The sequence below is a fragment of the Colius striatus genome, chromosome 25 (assembly GCF_028858725.1).
Source record: "Colius striatus isolate bColStr4 chromosome 25, bColStr4.1.hap1, whole genome shotgun sequence".
NCBI classification, from domain to species: domain Eukaryota; kingdom Metazoa; phylum Chordata; class Aves; order Coliiformes; family Coliidae; genus Colius; species Colius striatus.
The window spans coordinates 2,601,603-2,621,962 of record NC_084783.1 but is presented as its reverse complement, the minus strand read 5'-3'; the positions used below and the strand labels follow the sequence as shown (position 1 = coordinate 2,621,962).

Genomic DNA, 20,360 nt, shown 5'->3' with positions numbered 1-20,360 from the left:
CCCAAAGTGAGAATTTGAGAGGAGTTACCAGATAAGTTCAGTATCTTTGCTCTTAGCTGTTCTGTCTCTGATTGGAAGAGGGTGTACTTTTTGAGCACAGTTCCTGTAAATTACACTTTCTGAATCCTCAAGAGAGCTATAACAGAATTTCTGTTTTGCTGTATTGAACCACAAGATTAGATTGTGTTTATCTATTGTGTTGGGCTTTTTTCTTTGACCATTTGTTCTGGTTTTGCCCCTCACTTTCTTCCTGTTTAGTGCTGCCCCTATCAACTCTGCTGGAAACCTTCTAGTCTTGATCATGCAAAGACATGCCTGCCTTGAACACAAATGTAAACTTGTTGACTTTGCTATAGTTACTTTTGGAAGTGAGGTTCATAGTAGTAATTATTTGCTAGAGAATGATTTAGCCAAGGCTGCACCTTTAGCTTCCTGTTTTTCTTATCCTGGTAAGTGTAAAAATGAAGTTTCAGGTGACTTTTTCCATATTTGTGTTTCACCAGAAAAAAAAAGCCTGTCCTTTTGTATTGGAAAACTGCAGCTGAACCTCTTTTTAGGTGGGTTTAGGGTGTTACAGGTAGGAATTCTGAAAGGGATAGACACATTGAAAAAAGGGATTTCAGAGAGAGTTGTAATTACAGCCCATGTTGTACAACAGAAGAATGCAGATGGCATTAGACTTAGTGCAAGTTTGTATTCAACATCCTTGGAGAAGAAATCTCATTTGCAAGTGGCTGTGTTTGGACATGGCTTATTCTCATAGCAACAGGTTTGTCCTGAAGCAGGTTTTTCCTGTTTCTTTTCAGTAGTTTCATACAAGAGAATTTCTTTAAAGGATACCAAAGCTTTGTTTCAGATTTTCTTAACTTGAAGAGTGTAAACAGTATATTTAAACCTTGCTGAAAGAACAAATGAGGCACAGGTCTCCTGTAGGGTAAGAGCCATAGCTCAGTTCATTTCTAAGGCAGTTTTCAGGGAAGAACTGGGCTTCCTTTGCAGCTGTAGGCTAGCATGGCCCCAGAAAGGCTTCAGATGCATCAGATGCATGTATGAGCAGCTGGTATGAATCACAATCACAGAAAAGCAGGAACTGGAAATGATTTCCAGAGCTCATCCAGCCCCAGCCCCTGCTCAAGCAGCTTCCCCTGGCTCAGGGGCACAGGAACGTGTCCAGCTGGGGTTGGAAACCTCCTGAGAAGGAGCCTCCACACCCTCCCTGGGCAGCCTGGGCCAGGGCTCCCTCACCTCAGCACCAAAGGACTTGCTCCTCCTGTGCCAGGGGCACTGCCTGTGTGCCAGCCTGTGCCTGTTACCCCTTGTCCTGCCACTGGCCACCACACAGCAAACACTGGCCCCATCCTCCTGACACCCACCCTTTAGGGGTTGAGCAGCACTGCTGAGATCCCCCTGAGCTCAGGCTTCTCTTCTCCAGTTGAACAGCCCCAGGGCTGCAGCCTTTCCTCCTCACACACGTTCCATCCCCTCAGGATCTTCTTGTCCCTGCACTGGCCTCTCCCCAGCAGTTCCTTGTGTCTGTCCCTCTCTGCACTAAGACTGTTGGTGCTTGTTGGATCCTGGACACTGCACACCGTCTGCTTTCCTTTATGTTTTCCTGCAGGGAAATATCTTTCTAGTTAGATTCCTAAATGATCTTTTTCTTACAGCTGAGTTTTCTGGCTTGACTTTATTGTCTTGTTTTGCTGTGGAGCAGGGAGCAGACGTGTTTTTCTTCACCAGTACCCATCGAAGGACATGTACCGGGTCAGCACACAACCTCCTCTTCACACAAAAAAATGCTGATTTCTTCAAACTGAGCTTTTTCAGCCAGATTCTCTCTTTCTCTCTTGTGAAACAGAGTCTAAACAGAAGTGGGAGACCAGCATTCCTTCTCTTTCATGTGTGTGGTTTCCTGGGGGTGACTACCTTTTGGCAAAGCAAAGCAGAGTTGGTGCTGGCTGAGTTGTGTTCCTCTTCTGGAGAGCTGCTGGGAGTCTTTTCTGTCTGAAGAGCACTATGCTTCTCTGCACTGCACTTTATTAGTGCAGAACATTTTCTCTAAGAACTCAGAACTGCATGTATTTAGTCATTTGGGTTAAAAAGTGTCTGGTTTTACTCATCAAGAAGATCAGCACGTGATATTCTGCAACTGAAAGAAGTAAAATAAGGTGACTCCAGAATCTCTAGCATTAACTCATTAAACTCTGCTCTCAGCACTGAAGAGATGAGTTTCCCTCATCATAAGCATATTTTATGAGCTTGGTAATTGATGTGGGGCGTCGGTTGCTTCCAGAGTCAACCGCAGTGGTTAAAGTGAATCAGTGTCCTGAACAGCACTTGCCCACAACCTCTGGCTGGGCCTCAGTTGTGCGTGTCCCTGGCTGGTTTTTGAGTTTAATCAGAGGGATTTTGGATCAGAGCTGGGCCAGGTGAGCCTGTGCCTGGCTCCTCATGGCTGCCAGTCTCCATGGCAGGACATGGCTTGCAGCATTGCAGTTGATTCATGCAAGTGGTGTTTTCTGTTGTTTGGGACAGCTGGTTCCTTCTTTAGTGCTGCAGCTTGAGGTCAGCTCTGAGGATATGAGTGCAAATGGGCAGTCTTTTGTAAATCCATAGGGATTAAACCCAGTGTAAATTTCCTTTCTAAAATGGTTTGTAGTTATCCAGTGTTTAACCTCAGCCTCTGAAAGGCAACTCTTGGCCCAGAGTAGCTTCCATGGGGCAGTTCACCAGTAACTGAATCCTGGCGAGGATGAGCAGGTACATGCAGGGTGATCTTGCTACGAGCCTGTTTTCACATCTTTGCTTTGGCAACACAGCAAGGTTCACAAGTGATTCATTCACTTAACACTTCTTTATTTTTGCAGTTTAATTCAAGCTAACTTGTCAGTGGCTTTCTGCCAGCTCTTCAAATGAGGGTGCATATCTTTAAGTCCATATTCACAGAAAGGTAAAGCGCAGCCCCGAAGGTACTAAAAGGACTTTGGTAAGCGCTGCCTATTTGGTGGCTTCCCACAGAGGATCTCAAAGCATTGCACTGAGTTGCCATTGGCTCTTATTTCAGACTACAGGAAGAAAGTGCATCTCACATTCACAGATTTGAAAACCAAGATGAAGGGAAGCAAAATAACATACCAGAGCTGGCCATTCCACAGCAGTTCAGGCCAAGGAGGCTGAGGCTGGCTTGGTCTCCTTCCCGTTACCTTAACTGACTCTTTTCCAGACCACGAGGTACTGCTGAAATAAGAGGCAACGTTCACTTTTCCGGTAAAAATAGTTTCCCCCATCCCTGGTTAGGTCGTTAGCACTGGCCAAGCTCTGTCCTCATGGAGCAGAGACAGCGAGACCGCAGCGGTTTCAACTTGAAAGCAATTGAAACAAGCCTCTCCCTGTGTGTAAATACATTAATTCCCAGCATTTATGCACAGATTTTTTAATTTGCCTGAAGAGATCAGATGCATTTGCCAAGAGTCAGTGCTGGATTGTCAGAGCTGTTATGTGCAGGTCTGCTAAAGCCTTCCTACTCTGCATTCACAACAGGGTTAGGTCACCCTGTGTCTCTGCAGCAGGTAAATCAGTGGCAGCACTGAAAAGGAAAGAAGAGAGGGAGAGAGCTGTTCCTTTTTGAGGGTATTATCTGTAACGATGAAGAAAAAGAGCAGGAAAAAATGTATTTAGCAGAGAGAGATAACTGCACATAAATGCATATGCAAATGTTAAGCATGGTGTATTAATGAGCTGCTAGCCACACATGGCATTTTAATTGCTTAATAGTACTTTGGCAGCTTTTCCCTGGCTCTGCTCCTGGGTAGTATTTCTCGTTCAATTTTGTTGCTCTCTCCCCACCCCAGTGCCTTGTTAAAGTTTATTGCTGTGGGTTCTGTAACTCTGGCATTACAAAGAACATACAACTTGCCACAAGAGGAAACCAGTCAGATGGGGTGAAGCGTTTTAGTGGTTCCAGCATGCAAACGTGTTGGGTGGCGATTGCCCAAGCAGCGAGTGCACGGCCCTTACGGGAAAGATTACAAAGCACATTCCTCGGTCCTGCAGGGGAGGGGAGAGAGAGAGAGCTTGCCTGTGTCATAGCAAAGCCAGGAGACTGTCCTGTAACACAGGCCAGAGGCTGTTCCTGGGAAGGAGGAAGGGAATTATCTACTCCTTGCAGTTCTTGCCTCCTCTCTGCTGGGAGGAAGCTGGTGCTGGGGGAAGGGAGGCAGGAGGAAGTGCTGGCATGTGCCCTGCCCAGGAGGGAGCAAGAGGAAGACCCTTGCTTTTTCTCACTCCTTAGTTCAGCAAAGAACATATTTTGTAGCTAGGTACAATCAGTTACATCCATAATACATCTCTATCTGGGTTAATAGTCCTGTCTAGGGTTGCGTGTCTCTAACCTCTCATTTTATTTGTCTGGTGACTGGGAAACCTCCATGTCAAGGCTGTGCAAAGGGCAGTGTTTTCTCTGTGTCTGTGCTACTTTGCAGGGCTGTTTCAGAGCTGTTCAAACTAGCATTTGGGTGGGATGTTTCCATGCAGCTTGACCTTACGTAGTGAGATTGTCAGGTTCCATCACACCCATCAAGCACTTGGCACTGGAACATCTCAGGGGCTTAGTTTTGCTTTGCTGTCAGCACTGAAATATCATTTAGTCCCACAGAATATTGTTTTCTATTAAATCCTTCCTGGTTTACACAAATTGCTGAAAACTGAATTCTTTATACAGCTTTCCAGACCCTTACAGTAAAGAGTCTGGGAATTAGGGTGTAACTTGTGGATGTATTATTCTGCTCAGACATTTCTTCTGAATGAACACAGCTTTCCTTAATATAAATCTCCTGTATGTGTCATCCCACAGTTGCAGTTTCACTGTTGGTGATGGAGTTTGAAGCAACCTGAGAAATACCCAGGAGTATTTCCAGGCAGGAAATAACTGGTTTTCCCATTTCCTTACAGGCAATATCCCCCTGCTTTTTATATGAACCCCATCACAAACTATGCATCTGTGGGCCCCACTGACTTCTTACCAAAAAATGGTGATTTTCCTCAGGTAAGTACATAACTAGTGATGGCTTTGGGGGAGAACACTACTTCATGGTGATGGGTTTTGTTTTTCAGTATTACTTTATTAAGGGGAAAGGAAAAGACAAGGCAGCATCTTAAAGTTGTCCAGCACCTGATGGGAATTGTGGGCAATTGGGATGGATTCTTGGACAAGAGCAATTCAGAAGCTGATTGGAGCAATTCAGAAGCTTGTTATAAGCTTATCTGTGGGGAAAAAATGCTTCTATCTTTTAAAGTGATGTTTGATATAAACACTGAAAATGCATGGGAGAATCCTGTTGGCAGGAGGGTGAATCTGAGTCAGTTAAATCATTTGCATCTTGAAGCTCTCTTCACTCCTGTATGTTGCATGTGCTTTCTCACTGATTACAAGTGGTAGATCCCTGAATATTTAGGGATTACATCAACTCAGTGCCTGGCAAACAGATTGAGCCAGATCCTTCTTTGCAGAGCTGAAGTGTGGGAAGAATGAACAGTCATCTTGGTTCATTTGACATCTCCAGGGACCAAGAGGCCTCAGGGACCTCTGTGGGTGGGAAGGAGCTCTTTCCATGGAGTTTTGGGAATGTTACACTGGCTTTTGGTAACTTCTAATAAGATTGGTCAGTAAAGACTGGAAAGCAGCTGATATAACAGAGCTGACTTGGAATAAAGAGGAGACTAGCTATATCTCTTCTAGGAGTTAATATAGATACTATCAATGTATCTTCTTTGCATTAAAGTCCCCCTCAAGAACCCTGAAGATATATTGTGAGTAAAACTGTAGAATGTTACTTTGCCTTGACCTATCAAGGCAAGAGCCAAAGTGAATGAACTCCCTAGTCTCTGCTGTCCTATCTCTGTCACTGTTGTGGTTATCTGGGAAACACACAGATGCCAGATGCAGTCCAGGCACAGCCCACCCAGCTTCAAAACCCTGTGGGAAGTAGCCAAGGAGAAAGAGTCAGACAGGCTTACAGAGCACCCCTTTAATTCCAGCCCCTGAATTGTGTCCTGAGCTGTTATTTGAATACGATTCTCCCATCAGACAGAAACATGGGAAGGAGCAGGGCTGTGGCAGTGCTCTAGGCTGGGCAAATGCCTCAAGTCATGTTCAGAACAGCTTTTTTTGGTTAGACAATGCTACAGGGAGTTTATATTAGAAATTAGTGATTGATTTCATTTTTTTTAGTATGCTTAAAGTCTTCTAATGAGAGCTGATTAACAGGTTGGTGGGGAGCTCGTTACTTGCTGATAGATTGGACCTTCAAGCCTCAGGAGTGCTTGGAGGGTGTTAAAAGAACTTCGAAGGTGGGCAAAATCGTGGGCTGTCTTCAAAATCTTTATCTCTGTTATCTCTAAGTCACACTTGAGATAAAAAAGTATTGGGGGTTTTCCCTGTCAGCAGAGCCAAGCTTCCTCTGAGTGTGGGAACTAGCTAATCTGAACATCACAGCTGTGTGCTTCAAGTGTGTGATGGAGCACAGGAGCACTGGTTGGCTCTTGTGTGAGATGGAGCTCAGTTCGGTTTTTTTCCTCCCCCTCTTCTGTATTCAGGTGAAGATTGACCTTTCTAGATGTTTCACTGTTAATTGTAAGCATGCTTTACAGGAGGTTGCTGAAAACAGTGCAAAGGTGACTCAAGGATAAACGGGGGGTGTATGGATGTGCTTCATGCAAGCGTCATGCTTTGACACACCAAGAAATGCTTCAGCAGGCCCTGTTAATCTGCTGTGTGCTTTTTGATGTATTTTGTTTTCAGTAACTGCTGAAGGTCAAGACATGTGTAGACAGAAACTTTTTCCTTTGTAACCTCTCTTCTTCCTGCATGATTCATTAACTAATGCATCAGCAAATTGATGCATTTCCCTTCTTTAAGAGGATGTGTTAATTCTCCCATAATTGTGTTTTATTTTCTTGATGTGGCTAAAGAGAGGTTTTGAACCTCCTTGGAGCTCTGATTTCTGCAGGTTTGGATTTACACATGCTGGGGATTTGTGCCTTTGGAGAGGAGCCACTGCTCTGCTAGTCCAAATTTAAGTCTCTGAGCAAAACCGCTGGGAGTGTCTCATGTCGGTGACTCACCTGACACAGTGAGTCTGGTCAGTCACCACTAGCTGTTGATCAGAGCCTTCTAACTGGATAAAACCAGATAAATTCATTGTAATAGCATTGATCTTTGCCTCCTGCAGAATTAATTGTGGGAGGAATGAGACGGAAATGTGATCTCATCAACTTGTGGAAGCCATTTAACAGGCAGCGATGGGAAGAGGGAGAGGGGTCCTCTTCAGAGGTCTGGGGTAGTTTGGCTGATGGGTTTAACGGGAAAAGAGCTTAATTATTTCTTCAAGTTAGGTATTTTCTAGTATCTAAGTGGTCAATCAGCTTCCTTCCTCTGCTGCATCATGGAAATTGATCTTGGCCAGCTTGGAAAAGCAGATTTTTGGAGGTTCTTTGTGAAAAGGAGATGCTGCTTTGTGTTGGCCAGGTGATAAAGGAGCAGGAGTGCTCTGAGACAAGCCAGGCATGAATGATCTTAAATGATTTCCAGAAGAGTGCCACTCTCATCCTTTTGGAGAGGAAGTGATGGACAGAAGCCAGGTGATTGTAGACAGTTGTGCTTTGCTTGGACTCTTTCTTCCCAAGCCAACTGTTGTGAGGCTGCACCTATTACAACATGCTTGCAAGTGTTCTGCTTCAAATGCAGAAACAAGAAAATGGCTATCTCTGAATCTAACACCACCAAGCCAGTTCTTTAACTCAGGAGTTGTACCACACAATGGCAGGTAGTGCCTTGGATGTTCTCAGGAGGAACAGAGCATTTTTGTAGGTGCTTTTCTGTCTTGTTTGGTGGTTGTCTCCAAGTCCGTGCACTGGCCATTACTGCTTGGGGCTTTCTGGAGATTCCCACAGATAACCCAAGGTAGTGTGTCACCCTAGGTGCTCTGAAACAGAAACACAAACAAGACCTTTGTTAGAGTTTTGTTTTCCAATCTGAAACTGATGTGATTGAATTCATACCTCAGAGGGATGGTGTCTGTCTAGAGCTGCCCAGGGCAAGCGGACGTGAGCACTCGCCAAGTGTCAAGTGTGATAGTGCTCATGAATATGAAATACCACCAGTGTTGTGCTCTGCTTGGAGAGGTTTCAGTCTTTTGACATCCTCCAGCTTATTCTGCTCAAGTATAGAGCCAGATCAGTCTTTAAGAACTCTTGGCTCTTGGCTTCTTTGGGCTTTCTACATGGTTTTGTCCCAGTGCTCTCACATGTTACAATGCAGTAAACACTAACATGGAAATCCATTGGTAAAACCTGGGGCTTTCTGAACTACTAGTAATTGCTTGTCCAAAGGAAAGCTGATTTTTTTTCTACAGGAACCAGAATTAGAGCCTGGATCTGGTGGAGCAGCAGGCACTTAAGTGGAGGCAGTGGCATCAGTCTGGAGTCATCCGGGAGCATCCTGGAGCTCTTCCATCCTTTGCTTCAGCAATACTTTCCACTTGACTGATTTCTTGCTGTCCCAGATGCCAAACTGTTAATATTTAACAGTCTGCCTGGAAAGCTGAAGCATACTGTTCAGAAGGTATGGGAGCAGCTTGGGTGATTACATCCTTCCAGGTGACTGTATAGGAAAGTACCTGTCTTTTCCATACTTGCCTGGTGCAGTGGTAGGAGTGGCAAGTCCTGTTAAACTTTCTTCTGTTAATGACCATGCCAAACAGAGGAGTGAAACCAAAGAGAGAACATGAGGAGCTTGCTGCATGCTTTGGTAAGAAATTGTTGATGAAATCTGTGGTTACTGGGCAGACCAGGTAGATTGTGCTTAAGTGAGAACTTGTGTTGCCTTTATCTATGGATACAGACTATTCTTTTGCCTTTGCTCAGATACCAAGATCAGGTTTGTGGTAGCTCAGCAGCACAGAACAGCTTGCAAGCCCCTTAGGTTACAGCCCTTTGTGCATCTCAGCAGCCTGCCACTGCTTGACTTCTGCAAGCTGTCCTGAGGGGGCAGAGGAAGGAGGTGGAAGTGTCACCTCTGATCTGGAGTGGTGCTTTGTGATCCCTGTGTGTGATCTGCCAGTGAACTGGTGAATGCCACCTCCCCAAAGTGTTGCTGCAGTGGGACTCCAGCCTGGCCATGGACAGTGTAGCCTGTAAACAGTTTGTCTCCTTAAAGAGTTTTCGAGGAATACTGACTGAAAAGGGATTTAAAAGGTCCAAAGAGCAAATGACTAATGATTCTGAGGTATTTGTGTAGTAAACACTTTCTGTTGTTGTTGATAATTGGAAGACTGGTTGCGTGCTCTGGAGTCCAGGGGACTGGAGGGCTTGGAGAGTGGGAAGGCTGACGTGTTTTTCCTCCAGCACTGGCATTTGCTCCCCCTGTCTTGTTTCAGAGGTCCTCAACTGGCCCTTCAGAGTCTAAAGCCTTTGCTGGCCTGAGGATGCTGTGAGTGGGAGTTGCCACATTCCTTAGTTGCTCTGGGAATTCATTTTTCGTTGAATCATTCACCGCTGCCGCTCGGTGAGGAGCAAGTTGTGTGTGTATCACAGCAGCCTCACTAAACACCAGCTGCATGTTGGAAAAGGTGTTTCATTTCTATGGTCAGAACAGCTAACATGAACTTGAACTTGTTTCCTCCACAATATTTTTGGGTTTTGGCTTGCTGTGGAGTGATTCATCCTTGCCGCTCTGTTGGCATTCTTTAGATAAACAAGTGGCTTAAATGAGGTTTAGAAAATAGTTGGATGAGGCCATACTGGGGTCTGATAGCATTTCTTGATCTTGGGAACAGTTGTCTTAAGCCAAAGTCTCACCCAGACCGTGTGGTGCCACTTTCTTTGGGAAAAAGTGACCTGATTGCACACATGTACTTTGGGAGTCTTGAGGTTTTGGCTTCCATTGCTCCCCTCCCTTTCTGCTGTTTATTCCTCCAGCCTCAGGTGCTGCTGAGTTGGAATCAGTGGTGGCACTAATGCTGCTGCAAAGGCATTTTTAACTTATCAGTGCTATCTGGTATCACTGATGGTAAGAGCTGTTAATTGCCACAATGAAACGCTAAATCCAGGAGGTTTTCACTTCTGCTTCAGCATCTGCTGTCCCTCGTGTGGGGAGCTGTAATCTGTCCCCAGAGCCTTATCAGCAAAGCAGAGCAGCCTGCCCTAGAAAAGCATACCTGTCACATAAATGCTTGCTGCTCTTAGCCACCACAGAGTTTTCTTTTAAACTTAACAGTTCCCATCCTGTTTAGAATTATTTAAAGCACAGGTCTGCCCATTTCCTCTGAGCCTTTTGTTATCCAAACCGATCCTGCCTGTTTCTGATAGCGTGGCTGCATTTCCCTTTGCTTAACTTCATTTGACTTGTTCCTTGTGCTTATCCAGACAAGGCTTTTCTGATCATACAGAAGCCTCCCCTTCTGATATCATTTGCCATAAGTCACACTGACAAATAAACCCCATGTGCTGGGAGTGGAAGGTGTGGGTGCAGAGGGTGTGCAAGGAGGCTCTGCAGAAGCTCCTTCCCTTTCTCCTCAGCCCTACATATAAAAGCTTTGGCAAGAAACTCAGGTACCCTTTTTAAAACTTGAGTTGCTCTTGGACTGGAGGAAGGAGGTCAGTCTAGATTGATTTAGCTTGTTGGGGGCAGGGCAGAATTTGCTGCTCTTGGGTAGAGTCATTTGCAGTAATGCTGTAAAGACGCAGTTAAAGCCTTGTTTGATCTGCTTGTGGTATATGGGGGCTCTTGACCACACGTGTTAATCATAAACCAGCCCTCTTCTCACTACCAGCCCCTTGCAATCTCCCATTAATCTTTCTTGTTAAAGGGAGAGGGAGAAATTAACCTACTCTTAAAAAAAGTATTAATTTTTAAAAGTGCTTCAGCGCACAGAGCTGTGGTGATTTAAGAGAAATCAATGTACCAGTTATTAAATTATATAAAAGACTCGGTTCTGACTGAAATGAAGAGTTTCCTGGAATAGGAGACATCCTGGAACTTCCTATCACTGTCCTGGAGTTCTATCTACAGGGAATACAGATACTAAAATCAATTTGAAGACTTAACTGGCTCTGATGACTTTGAAACATTTGACAAACAAGTTGCTTTACACACGTGTGTCATTGGTTTTGCACTCCAGGGTTGGGGTTTTGGCTGGCTTAATTACACTTTATAAACTACTTTTGGTGAGATGCCTAACACTTCAGGCCCTGATTTAGCAAAAGGAAAGCTGTGAATATAATGGCTCAACTGATGTAGTTACAGTAAGTATGATGAAACTGTCTTGGTGCTGACAGCATGTGCTCTCTGGCAGGATCTTGAGCATATTTGTGTCTCCCACGGCCGTGTTCTTGGCCTGGGCTCCTGCCTTGCTGTGAATCACTATGTGTGGGGTGCCTGGGTGATGTTACATCAGATAATGCACCTGAAGATGATTTACCAGATAACACAGCAACCTACCAGCCTGAGCTCCCAACTTGGAGCTGAGTGAGAGTGTATGAGGAGATGGTGGCATTGGCACATGTGGAATTTGGCTGCTTAGGTTGTGAGCTCTGTGAAGGTGAAGCTGGGGAGCCAGGCACATTGGGAGCTGCTCAGGGCCCATGTGTGGGTTCACAGCACAGGGCCAGACCAGGCAGGTCTGTGAGGCTGTTGCCCTTTTCTGAACTGCATGGGTTGGATATCAGCACAGGCACCTGGGAGGTCTAATGGACAGCAAAGTAAATGTGGTGTGCTCTTGTGGGCAAGAGCCAGTGGCGTCCTGGGAGGCATAAAGGAGAGTGTGGGCAGCAGGGCGAGGGAGATTCTGCTCCCCCTCTGCCCTGGGGAGGCCTCATCTGGAGTCCTGTGGCCAGCTCTGGGCTCCCCCATTGCAGAGAGACAGGGAACTACTGGAGAGAGGCCAGTGCAGGGACACCAAGATGCTGAGAGGATGGAACATGTGTGTGAGGAGGAAAGGCTGCAGCCCTGGGGCTGTTCAGCCTGGAGAACAGAAGCCTGAGCTCAGGAGGATTTCATCAGTGCTGATCAATCCCTACAGGGTTGGTGTCAGGAGGATGGGGCCAGTGTGTGTTGTGTGGTGGCCAGTGGCAGGACAAGGGGTAACAGGCACAGGCTGGCACACAGGCAGTGCCCCTGGCACAGGAGGAGAAAGTCCTTTGGTGCTGAGGTGAGGGAGCCCTGGCCCAGGCTGCCCAGGGAGGGTGTGGAGGCTCCTTCTCAGGAGGCTTCCAACCCCACCTGGACACGTTCCTGTGTCCCCTGAGCCAGGGGAAGCTGCTTGAGCAGGGGCTGGGGCTGGATGAGCTCTGCAGGGCCCTTCCCGCCCCCACTGTTAGGGGATTCTGTAATCAGTGCTCTGTTTCCCCTGATGGTCTGATTTAGCCACTGTGAGCTGGTTAAAGAGCAAGAGGAAACACCTCTGTGATGCAGCTGACGTTATTCTAAAGCAATGTCTTCTTTTAGTTGGATGAGTCATGCTTTAGGAGTAAATATTTTCCTTTTATGTATAAGAGGAGTTTTTGGGACTATCTCAGGTGGAGCTACCTGTGGTTAAGTGAGAGTAATTCTGCTTTGAGGCATAATTTGTTGTCAGTCGCACTTGACTGTGGATTGCAGGATCCAGCCAAGATGCCTGTGGCCCTAGGGAAGGGGGTATGAGGACCTGGAGGGCCTCATTCTAGACTTGTTTGTTTTCATCTGTATTGCTCCCTTCAAAAGGTGATCTCCACCTCTGTGCAGGAGAGAAGACATGGGAGATGATGGAAGACTGCCTTCTGAAGTTATTGGCAAGCACTTTTCTGTCTCCTCCCCTTCATAAGCCAACAAAACAGTACTGGTCTGAAACAAAGAGTGCTCTTAAAAAATGCTGGTAATATAATTTCATAGCAGACCACTGGGATATGTTTTAAAATAGATGCTTTAATTCAAAGCAGAATCGGTCTGAGTCAGTCTGCTCGTGTGAGCTTGTCTCCCGTTCTGCTGGTGGCCACTGCGTGTCCTGCTCTGTAATGGGTTCAGAATACCTGTGGATCCTGCCTCAGCCATCACCATGAGAAGTTCTGCTTCCAACACAAGCACCTTCTCCAGTGATTTTTCCCTCCTTGGCCTCATGTTGGTTAATCCTCAAGTTGCAGCATCTCATAGCCTGCTGCCACTTGCTGTTTTCCTGCAGCCTTCGGGATCACCTGTGAGAGTTTACTCTCTCATTGGCTTTCCTTTCTGCTTCACAAGTTTTCCTAGGTTTTCTCCTTATTTTAAGGAGGAACACCAGCCTGGGAGCTTCCCTCTGTGCTTGCTCAGTGGCAGACTGTCACCTGGTTCTCTCCCCATTCCTGAGCAAGCAGCAATTACCTTCCAAATCTCCAGTCCTCAAGAGAGCCGTGTGCTGACTGGACTTGCTGAGCCATACATCCCCCTGACACACACTGAATTTCAGTTCTGGTTATAAAATACCTACCAACTGCTTCGTTATCCTTGTTCTTAGTGTCTGTTTTAAAAATAAACCATTTGTGGTCTCAACTTGTCAAAGCCTCACAGTGCAGTCACTTACCACACACCTTGCTGCTTCTCACTCTCTCTTGAAACTAGAGCAGAGGCGTCCCTGTGCGTGGCAGGAATGGCTCTGGCTTCTCACAACAGCCAAAGTGCAAAGCAAAGCCTTGCACCCAGATGAGTAAAACCACTTGTATCATGGGATCAGGAAGAGTAAAGCATGGGCTGTCTCTCATCTCTGAAAAAGAAAACCAAGCCCCAGGTCTGTTAGGACAAACTGCAGTGTGCAGCTGTTGAATGCTTTTCCACCCTTGAACTACTCTTAGACTGATTTTTCCAAGACACAGGGCTGTGATCTGATGATATAGCCTAGTCATTGCTCAGGTGAAGCTGCTTGGTTGCATGGCATGGGTACCCAGCAGCTTGGATTGCAGAAACTTTCAAGGGCCTGATGGCTTTTTTCACAAGTGTCTCACCAGGCTGGGAAGCTGAGCCTGAAGTGTGCTTGGACACGACTAAAACGCCCATCATTTGGCAGCTAAGTATTTCAGGAAATGTAATCCTTTGGTTGTGTGAGGGTGATGAGCTGCCAGATCTCCTCCTGTACAGGGCTGTTTAGTCTATTCTTGATTTGTATCTGCACTTCCCTAGAAGTTCAGCACGTGCTTTCAAGAAATCAGCAGTGTATTCAGGAAGCTGTCCTGCAGGTCAGTAATGAGGAGGTGGTAGAGGATGCTGTGAAGGTTACCCAACAAAGTAACTAAGCAGGTTGTACTTTGCACATTTTGCTGGAAATGGCAAGCCAAATAAATGTGAATGTTGGAATCATTCTGCTCCCCTGTCTTTGTCTGTCAGGATGTGTGTTCAGGAATTAATTGTGGAGAGCAGAAATGCTGTGGTATGCCTTCCCCACCTAGGACAGGTTGTTAACATTCCAGATGGTGGTTTCTCAGTGGGTTATCTTATCTTCTGTGATTATATTACTGTGGTCTTGCAAAATCAATTGAGCAGTCCTAGTTATCTATAACAATGTAATTCATCTTGCTTTCTTTTGGTGGGCCAGTATGGCTGCCTACACTTTGCCCCATTTGTCCACCAAGAGAAAAGGAAGAGGAGAGAAACCACCTGCTTTTTCTGAAGGCTGCATAAATAGCAAGACCCTCATAGTCTTAGGCAAGAGGTGGTAGTTTAATCAAGGTCACACAGCAAGGCAGTCACCAGCAAGTCACTAATTAAGACATTTTATTTGATCTCTTCATGTCAAGGGTATCATTACAGCACCTAGCCCAAGAACTACCAGCTAAATAAACACAATCACATCCAGCTAAAAGCAACATTGAAAACCCAATGCCTTTCTCCACCCCAGACCCACAGGAACCAGACACTTCATTTTCCCCACAGTTCCTGCAGAATTGCCTCTTCTATAGCAGCACTTGTGTAACTGCTGCTCACAGCCTTCCCCAGGAGGCAAAACATGCTCTAATAACAGGGAGAGCCCAGCAGTGATCCTGTGATTCCTCCTGGGGTGGGAGCTCCTGGGACTGCCCTGCCTTGCTTTTTTCTGACCATCCTTGGCTGCAGCCCGAGCACCTGGAGAAAGGCACTTTGCTTTCCATTTGCTTATTGAAAAAACATCTTCTGGACTAGGTGCTTTGTGTGATGGAAGGTGGAACCTCCTGATTAAGGGCTGTTAATGTATGGATCCCTGTGGAACTGCTGTGCTGCTGTGGGTTATACCATCTACCCAGTGCTTGGAAATGAGCCCTGTTACAGGGTGGTTTTCCCAGCCCCAGGACCTAGTGTATTTTCCTTGCAAGGGCTGGTCCCCCTTCTTCTCCCAACATCACAAAACAAAACTATCCCACTCTGGTTTGTCTCCCCTGATTCTTGCAGGGCTGGGAGAGCACCTCATTTTCTGCTCTTATCTTTTACAGGCCTGGTAAGGGCTTTGCTGGCTTCTGTTGCTCCAAAGTTTGGTATTTTGAGAAGCAGGCACTGGGATTTTCCAGCAGTTCTTGGCACAAGGCCCCAGGAGCACTTGCATCAGCAGCGACCGCAGGCACCAAGCGCCGGCTCTACGCAGACCGGCGACGAGCTGTGCTTTGCTTGCAGCCGGACTCAGAGCAGGAGCAGAGGGATCTGCATCCAGCCCTCCTCTCCCTGTCCTCAGCACATGCATCTGCACTGCTGGGCTCCTGCCCTGCTGGGTTTGCTGACCTGGTTGAGTCCTTTTCCCTGCCAGGGCTGCCTGAGGGGGTTTAGCTGTGAGCCTTGCCAAAGCTGTGCGCTCAGTCCAGCCCAGGTCAGAGCTGGAGCAGGTGAACCCACCTGAGCTGGGACAACTAACCCCACTGCAAACAGAGCCCAGCTCTGGGGAGCAAACAGGAGAGGAACAAGCAGAAAAAGTCTCATGTTTTGTCTGCAGGGCAGTGGGGGTACTCTGGCAAATTCACTTCCCCTTCAGCTTCAGACTGTGCTGGAGTCAGACTTTCCTTAAGTTTATAATGACCAGATCCCTTTCAGATGTCTCTTTTTTGGTGCCTTTTTCTCTTCCCCACCAGAGATATTTCTTATTTCTGTTACCAAAACTGTTAAAAGTTCAAAGCAAATGGCTCCTGCTTTTCGTTCTCCCATTGCAGGATTTGAGGTGGGGCAGATGCTGAAGACAAAAGCACATGGCTCTTGTTGGGGGGTGAACCAACTGGCAAATACTTGTAATACTTCATTTTCATTACTCCATCTGAACCCCTGAGGTCAGGAATCAGAAATGCCCCCCCCACTAGCCCCAAAAAAAGGGCTGCTGGGTGGGGGAAAAGCTGCTGGTGTCGTGGGGGGAACAAACCCAGGGAAGCCAGGCTGCTGCCGGGGCCTCTCCTGCCCTTGTCTGGCCGCGCTGCTGCACAGCACAGCTTTGTTTACAGTGTATCTGTGGTTGAATTACACCACATACAGTAATTCTCATCGCATTGCCAGTAATTTCACTGACTTACCAAGCAGGCATCATTTCCTGAAAGTCAGCCCGTGTACTTAGAGGAAGTAAGAGCACTCTCCTTCATGACTAAACACTATATGCAAATTTCCACAGGCTTAGGACAGACACGCTCTATGGCTGTCCTTTTTTTTTCCCCCCTCCATTTTCACTCCTTTCTTCTGCATATTAATTTTTAAAAGCCCTTGATGAGCTCTCTTCCTGGCTGTTGCTGCTGTCGCGGTCATGAATGAAGACCTTTCTCCATTATATACTGAAAAATCTCACCTTCCTGCTTCATCCACGTCCTGCTCTGCTGACAGCACACTGAATGCTGTTTTAAAATGTCCCAAATGCAGTTCTGGCTAAAGTTCCCATCTCTCTACAAGGTAATGCTTGTTTTTTCTTCTTTTATCCTTTTTCCTTGCAATTCCTGGTGTGTTTTCCTTGGGAGGGAAAGCCAGCTCCTGCTGCCTGTGTGTCCCCCGTCACTTTTGTAGCAGCAGTTGAAGTTTAGGGGTGATGACTCTCGATTCAAAGCAGTGGGAGCAGTTTTACTGTCCTGAAGATAGGATTTTATTGTGCTGAAACACGTTACTCAGAGACTGTTCCTGTTGGTTACAACTTGCTCACTAACTGCAAAACAGGAGGAAAAGGAGCTGTGTGGAGAATTGGTTGGTGTGTTTATGTACTTGTAATGGCTTTAAGGAGTTTTGTTTTTAAACCAGGTGCTGGTTACAGAAAAGCAAAGGAAACATTTACCAGCCAGAGCACTGAACCCTTAAGACTCCAAGTTGGTTGCTCTTTATTTAGAAAGACTTTGGCTTTTGGCAGCTGAAAGATTTTCTTGTAGTGATCAACTCTTTACATTGCAGCTGCTTGTTCTTGATTCTGCATCTCCTGCAATGTAACTTTCTTACTCTGTGGTTTTTGAGAAACCAAGTCTTGTCTGGCAGTGTAGCTTTGTTCCTGTGTATTTGTGGGTGTCTGTGTACGTGATATTTTGGGGTTTTTGGTTGTTTTTGGTCTTTAGAAACCCCTTATTAGCTGTGTGTTCTGCAGTGGAGCTATCGATAGTTTCTGTGCAGAAGGAGTGTTTGTTTCCTCTGTCTGGATTGTGAGCAAATAAATCATTTACATTGGTGACTTGATGGCCAAAAATATTTTTAGGGTGCATATTCCTTCTGTATTTAGACTTCACCTGTTCTTTCATTATTTTTAACAAAGACTTTGTTGTGACTAGAGGAACTGAGCTGTTCTCAGTCGCTGGGAGAAAGAGGTTAAGTATTTGGGGTGGTTTACTCTGCTTTTTGGTTTTTTCCTGCTCTTTTTGAGGGAGTTAACTCTTGATTTTGATTGCTGACTTTTCTGGCTTGGGATAAGGACAGAAATGTTGCATGCTATAGTATAGGAGTGATTCATTTACCCTCTGAGTTTAGAAGTCCAGCAAATGATTATCATTGATTTATCGAGTTACTCAGTAGGGCATCTTCTAACATGAAGGGTTTGTGATCCTCTGTCTCCTAATCCAGTACATTGATGTTGTTTCAACTTCAATGTAAAGCTGGTGAGACCCACAGCCAGCAGCTGTGTGTAGCCTCTGCGGCTGTTGACCCCTTTAAAACTCTCCATGAAGCAATCACCCTGTTTTAAGGGAATCACCTTTCACCATTTTATAGCAAGCTTCTATAAGCTTCATCTCTGACTCAAGCAGTTAGTTCTGAGTAGTATGTTCACAGCAGACTTCTCTGTTTGTGTCTGTCATTTTGTAACAGGAGAAACTGGGGAAACCTGTGCTGTGAAACTCGACTTTGGGTGTCGAGATTTTCAGGGTAGTGCTTTGCTGGGCCTTGTGCAGGGGGGTGTTTAACAAAGCAGGCTGAAGAGATGGAGGCAAAGCAGATCTGCCAGCCCCCTGTGGTAAAACTCTCCTGCCAGTGCCAGTGATCCTCTGCAATGTGCTGTCTGGGATTTGGTTGCAGGCTCTGCTAAATTGGGAGGGGGAACGGGAACCCAAGAATAAAAAGAACCCACCATTCTCCCCCAAATCAAACAGAAATAAGATTTACATGGAGAATAGTGTCAGAATAACATTTGAAATAAAGCTTCAGCCTTTTGGGATAATTTCCATCTGTTCCAGAAGTTCAGCTTCCACTGAAACATAAAAGAGATGCTATTACTGTAAAAACCTCTTACTTCCAATGAGAAAACTAAAACATTCCTATTAATGAGTCTTGTGCAGGGACAAAACTACTTGCTTCAGGTCCTGGCAGCTGAGACAGGTGACCTCTCTGGAGTGATTTCATGGAGGAGCTTCTCAAGCACATCAGAGCATTCCAAAAGCAGAAGCAGTGCTCTCCAGCCCTGAGAGCTGGCTTTGCTGTCCCTCCACTCAGCCCATCACCCCTTCCCAGCACTTGCTGCCCCTGTAACCTCCTCATGGTTTCTTGGGCCATCTCTTCCACCCCCAACGTTGTCACCTTGGTTCCAGCTGCTCTGTCTGTGTACCAGGAGTCGGCACTTTTTGGCTGAGTCTGGCGGGAATCAGCTGTAACTGGCATCAGTGGATCTGCCTGTGGCTTTTTCCCATTGAGGGAATATCCCACTGAGGAATCAGCCCTTTTCCTCACTTGGTTATTTCAGGAGCTGGTGGTTTGGGTGGTGATCCTTTCTTTCCCTGGAGGAGACTCAGGTAGCTGTTCCTGTTTGCTCCCTACAAACCAGTGGAGTAATTAGTCAAGGCATGGTTTGTAATGGTATAGGTTGTCATTATCAGTAAGGCCTTGTATTAAGCAATTACACTGCATTTTGTGTATAAGCAAGGCTAATTTACTGGGGTTGCACTCTAAGCTCCTCGGGGCAGGGATCTAGCAGGTTGCTAGTTTTAGAGCTCTTTAGATAATATAGGGAGGTAAGACAAAGGGGAGACTCTGAAAGTGTGTGACTAACACCTCGTAATACTGCAAGAGGATGGGATTACTGAGGTCATTTCCAGCACTAATACTGTCCTCCCACTGACTTGAAGACTGATTTCCTTTTCCCCATTTCAGACCAGTGCCCTGAGCAGAGGGAGTGGTGGTGGAGATGGTAGGGCTGAAGCCTTTGCTGGGGGATGAATGAGGATGGGCTCAAGAAGGCTTTGTCTGGATACCCTGGGTTGTTTTGCAATGCTTTCACGTGTCCCATGGCTATTCCAGCCCTGAGTGGTGAGGGTTGGAAGGGACCTCTAGAGATCATCCAACCCAACTCCCTGATAAAGCAGATTAACCTAGATCTTTGGGACCCCCAATGTGCAAGGGGCACTCGAATCTGCTCTGCAGCCCTCTTACTGCCGTGCCTGTTTGCAGATGTTTCCTCCTGAACTGACTTCTGTCAGTGGTATTTCCAAATGAATAAAACCTGCACAGAAGCATCTGACTGAGGCTCAGCCATGAGACCAGGTGGGGACCTGAGACCGTTCAGCTCCTTGAGCTGCTCTGCCGCTGTCTCTGGGTGTTGAAGGCCTCAAGTGAAATGCTGTCAGTTAAATGCCCAAATGGATCCATGTAACAAAGTTCTTGATACTGAAAGGAAAAAACCCCAAAGAACCCTGGCTGAATAAAACTGAGTTTGCCTTGCACCTCCTGCCTTTTGCTTTAGCTTTCTTGTCTGTAGCACATCCTTCAGAGAGGAAAACCATGCTTCTCCTCTCAGCAGGCAGATGATAACGAATGTCTTTCATCTTTTAGTTTTAAAATCATGCATGAAGGTGTCTCATCTTTCTTTTTATGCATAGGAACTACTTCTTGCACCTCCTCATGTGAGCTGAGCTCTTGAGGGCTTGTTGGGAGCAAGCCTCCTGCCTGCCAAAGCACCCTGTGACCT

The 20,360-nt window shown here is 46.2% G+C and overlaps 1 protein-coding gene across 2 annotated transcripts in view; it reads left to right on the top strand.

Moving 5' to 3' along the window:
• Positions 1-20,360, top strand: part of SBNO2 (strawberry notch homolog 2) — a 64,407-nt gene that overhangs the window by 13,037 nt on the left and 31,010 nt on the right. Inside the window, exon 4 of one of the 2 annotated variants that reach the window (XM_062015071.1) lies at positions 4,948-5,041. In XM_062015071.1, coding sequence (XP_061871055.1) covers positions 4,948-5,041 — 94 coding nt within the window. Of the gene's footprint in view, positions 1-4,947; positions 5,042-16,616; positions 16,886-20,360 lie in introns of those variants that run through there. The other variant, XM_062015072.1, reaches the window with a different exon arrangement.